The sequence below is a fragment of the Protobothrops mucrosquamatus genome, unplaced genomic scaffold, assembly GCF_001527695.2.
Source record: "Protobothrops mucrosquamatus isolate PMUCROS unplaced genomic scaffold, P.Mucros_1.0 scaffold3396, whole genome shotgun sequence".
NCBI classification, from domain to species: Eukaryota; Metazoa; Chordata; class Lepidosauria; order Squamata; family Viperidae; genus Protobothrops; species Protobothrops mucrosquamatus.
In genome coordinates this window covers 56,862-61,208 of record NW_015389377.1, presented here as the reverse complement: position 1 = coordinate 61,208, position 4,347 = coordinate 56,862, and the positions used below count along the sequence as shown (strand labels likewise).

The following is a 4,347-nucleotide window of genomic DNA, read 5'->3' as shown; positions in this document are numbered from 1 at the left end:
CGCTTTTGTACCTGAGCACCAAAAAAATAGAAAGCCATCCTCTGTGCTCACCTGGAGGTGGGGCTGACGAACAAAAACCATGGGCGGGGGCCACGGCGGAGCCCCCCTCCCCTACAGCCGCTTGGTGGGGGGTGAGGGCCCACGTGGAAGAGACAGGAGAGTCCGCCGCGCCCAGATCCGTGGCTAGCAGAGGCCCGATTGGCGCCTGAGTGTTCTTCGGTGGCCACGCCGTGGCAGCTTCCAGGCCGAAACAAGAGCTGGGGATGGAGGCCAGCAGGGTGGCGACGGGCACGGCGACCTTGTGCGGGCAGGAGACGGGTCCCGCCGCGTTCTCCGTCTTCACCACCGCCCCAGCCACGTGGTTGACGAGCCCGTAAGCCGCCGGGGGAGTGGTGGGCCGAGGCCAGGGCTGCTGCCGGTGAGACATGGGCCCGCCCGGCCCGCTCAGCCTGGAGGAGGTGGGCGCCGAGGCCTCGCCGTAGAAGCTGGGGCCGTTGATTTTCACCTCGGCGGCCCCGCCGAGGCCGTTGGACGTCCCGCAGGGGGAAAGTTTCTTGGGCCTGTCCGCGGAGGAGGGGTAGGGGGTCTCGTCCTGCAAGGAGTTCTGGGGGATGAGCCCCGCGGGGCAAGAGGCCGGGCAATTGGAAGGAAGGGTGGGCTTGTCCGCCACGCGGTACGGACTGGCCAGGGAGCCGTCGGCCGCCAGCACCGGCTTGACATCCCCTTTCTCCAGCTGCTCCACGTCCCAGGAAAAAGGGGGCTGCTTGGCCGATAAGTGTTTGAGGATGCTGCACTGCAGGGCCACGATGCTGCACAGCCACTGAAAGAGAAAGGGAGGCCACGGGTCAGAGGTCAGGAAGGATAGCGGTCGGCTCTGCCCCCCCCCCGCCCCGGTCCGGCCGTAGGTAGCCCTGGCAGGGCTAGTCTGAGCTGCTGAACCACCCAGAGCGAGCTGTAAAGCACTAGGGCAGTGGTGGCGAACCTATGGCACGGGTGCCAGAGGCGGCACTCAGAGCCCTCTCTGTGGGCACGCGCGCTGTCGCCCCAGTCCTAGGCCTTCAGCTGGGTTTTATAAAACCTTTTCACTTTAGGCCTCCGCAGCCATGTGCAAAAAAAAAAAGCATCAGTCAATCAGTCAATTTCAACTTCTCGCAGGAAAAAAAAAAGATCTTGCAAAGTTGGAATTGATTGATTGAACTTTTTATTCCCACTCAGTCTGATGTTACCACCGCAGCCACGCCCACCCAAAGGGCCACGCCCACCCAATTGGCCACACCCACCCGGCACCCGACAATACATAAGTGGGTTTTGGGTTGCAGTTTGGGCACTCGGTCTCTAAAAGGTTCGCCATCACTGGAATATAGAATAGAATAGAACAGAACAGAACAGAACAGAATATAGAATAGAATATAGAATAGAATATAGAATAGAATATAGAATAGAATAGAATAGAATAGAATATAGAATAGAAAATAGAATAGAATATAGAATAGAATAGAACAGACTAGACTAGACTAGACTAGAATAGAAAATAGGATAGAAAATAGAATAGGATAGAATAGAATAGAATAGAATATAGAATAGAATATAGAATAGACTAGACTGGAAAATAGACTAGAAAATAGACTAGGATAGAAAATAGAATAGAATAGAATATAGCAGTGGTGGCGAACCTATGGCACGGGTGGCAGAGGCGGCACTCAGAGCCCTCTCTGTGGGCACGCGCACCATCGCCCCAGTCCTAGGCCTTCAGCTGGGTTTTATAAAACCTTTTCGCTTTAGGCCTCCGCCGCCANCGCTTTTGTACCTGAGCACCAAAAAAATAGAAAGCCATCCTCTGTGCTCACCTGGAGGTGGGGCTGACGAACAAAAACCATGGGCGGGGGCCACGGCGGAGCCCCCCTCCCCTACAGCCGCTTGGTGGGGGGTGAGGGCCCACGTGGAAGAGACAGGAGAGTCCGCCGCGCCCAGATCCGTGGCTAGCAGAGGCCCGATCGGTGCCTGAGTGTTCTTCGGTGGCCACGCCGTGGCAGCTTCCAGGCCGAAACAAGAGCTGGGGATGGAGGCCAGCAGGGTGGCGACGGGCACGGCGACCTTGTGCGGGCAGGAGACGGGTCCCGCCGCATTCTCCGTCTTCACCACCGCCCCAGCCACGTGGTTGAGGAGCCCGTAAGCCGCCGGGGGAGTGGTGGGCCGAGGCCAGGGCTGCTGCCGGTGAGACATGGGCCCGCCCGGCCCACTCAGCCTGGAGGAGGTGGGCGCCGAGGCCTCGCCGTAGAAGCTGGGGCCGTTGATTTTCACCTCGGCGGCCCCGCCGAGGCCGTTGGACGTCCCGCAGGGGGAAAGTTTCTTGGGCCTGTCCGCGGAGGAGGGGTAGGGGGTCTCGTCCTGCAAGGAGTTCTGGGGGATGAGCCCCGCGGGGCAAGAGGCCGGGCAATTGGAAGGGAGGGTGGGCTTGTCCGCCACGCGGTACGGACTGGCCAGGGAGCCGTCGGCCGCCAGCACCGGCTTGACATCCCCTTTCTCCAGCTGCTCCACGTCCCAGGAAAAAGGGGGCTGCTTGGCCGATAAGTGTTTGAGGATGCTGCACTGCAGGGCCACGATGCTGCACAGCCACTGAAAGAGAAAGGGAGGCCACGGGTCAGAGGGTCGGCTCTGCCCCCCCCGCCCCAGCCGTAGGTAGCCCTGGCAGGGCTGGTCTGAGCTGCTGAACCGCCCAGAGCGAGCGAGCTGTAAAGCACTAGGGCAGTGGTGGCGAACCTATGGCACGGGTGCCAGAGGCGGCACTCAGAGCCCTCTCTGTGGGCACCCGCATCGTCGCCCCAGTCCTAGGCCTTCAGCTGGGTTTTATAAAACCTTTTCGCTTTAGGCCTCCGCCGCCGTGTGCAAAAAAAAAAAAAAACCAGGTTCAGTCAATTTCAACTTCTTGCGGGGGAAAAAAAAGATCTTGCAAAGTTGGAATTGATGGATTGAACTTTTTAGTCCCACCCAGTCTGCCTTTACCACCGCAGCCACGCCCACCCAATGGGCCACGCCCACCCAATGGGCCACACCCACCCGGCACCCGACAATACATAAGTGGGTTTTGGGTTGCAGTTTGGGCACTCGGTCTCTAAAAGGTTCGCCATCACTGGAATATAGAATAGAATAGAAAATCGAATAGAATAGAATAGAAAATAGAATAGAATAGAATAGAAAATAGAATAGAATAGACTAGACAATAGAATAGAATAGAATATAGAATAGTATACAATATAGAATATAGACTAGACTAGACTAGAAAATAGACAATAGAATAGAATAGAATAGAATAGAATAGAATAGAATAGAATAGAATAGAAAATAGAATAGGATAGAAAATAGAATAGAATAGAGAATATAGCAGTGGTGTCGAACCCATGGCACAGGTGCCAGAGGCGGCACTCAGAGCCCTCGCTGTGGGCACGTGTGCCGTCGCCCTAGTCCTAGGCCTTCAGCTGGGTTTTATAAAACCTTTTCGCTTTAGGCCTCCGCCGCCGTGTGCAAAAAAAATAAAAAAGGTTCAATCAATCGGTCAATTTCAACTTCTCACGGAAAAAAAAAAGATCTTGCAAAGTTGGAATTGATTGATTGAACTTTTTAGTCCCACCCAGTCTGCCGTTACCACCGCAGCCACGCCCACCCAATGGGCCACACCCACCCAATGGGCCACACCCACCCGGCACCCGACGATGCATAAGTGGGTTTTGGGTAGCAGTTTGGGCACTCAGTCTCTAAAAGGTTCGCCGTCATCACTGCACTAGGGGGTGGTAGGCAGGCAGTCCTCGACTTACAACAAATGGAGCCCAACATTTCCGTCACTAAGTGAGGCAGCGGAGTGAATTTTTGCCCCATTTCACGACCTTTCTTGCCCAAGTTGTTAAGGGCAGTTGTTAAACTCAGTTAACAGGATTTTTTTAACGTAAATCTGGTTCCTCTATTGTCAGAAGCTCCTCCCGTGGACACAGAGATGGGGCTGCCAAAAGCCGGCCACGGAAGGACACCTCTCCTTCTCCAGAAAGGTTTTGCACCACACAAAGGTGTTTTAAACCTGTTTTAAAGTATGCTGGCCTGTTATTTCTTATTGCAAGTAACCCTAACCCCTTGACAAACGCTCATTCGAGGGACCAAAGTTACCAGCGGTGGGAAAAAGCGACTCGGGACCCGTTTCTTTTTTTTTTCTTTCTCGCTTGCGAGCATTGCCTGCAAACCGGTCAACAAGTCGCAGGATCAAAATTGCTCACGGGATCAAAATCCACGCCGGGAGTGAAAATGTGGCAACTACGTGCCTCGATGTTTTCATCCTGTCATTAGAGTAAAGGACCCGGG

The 4,347-nt window shown here is 55.1% G+C and overlaps 1 protein-coding gene across 1 annotated transcript in view; it reads right to left on the bottom strand.

Annotated features, from left to right (window-relative positions):
- The window catches only part of PHF12 (PHD finger protein 12), a gene marked incomplete at its 5' end in the record, with an annotated part of 31,272 nt that overhangs the window by 17,466 nt on the left and 9,459 nt on the right, over nucleotides 1-4,347 (bottom strand). The window contains 2 exons of the mRNA XM_015826945.1: nucleotides 52-560; nucleotides 2,330-2,616. Coding sequence (XP_015682431.1) covers nucleotides 52-560; nucleotides 2,330-2,616 — 796 coding nt within the window. The remainder of the gene's footprint in view (nucleotides 1-51; nucleotides 561-2,329; nucleotides 2,617-4,347) is intronic.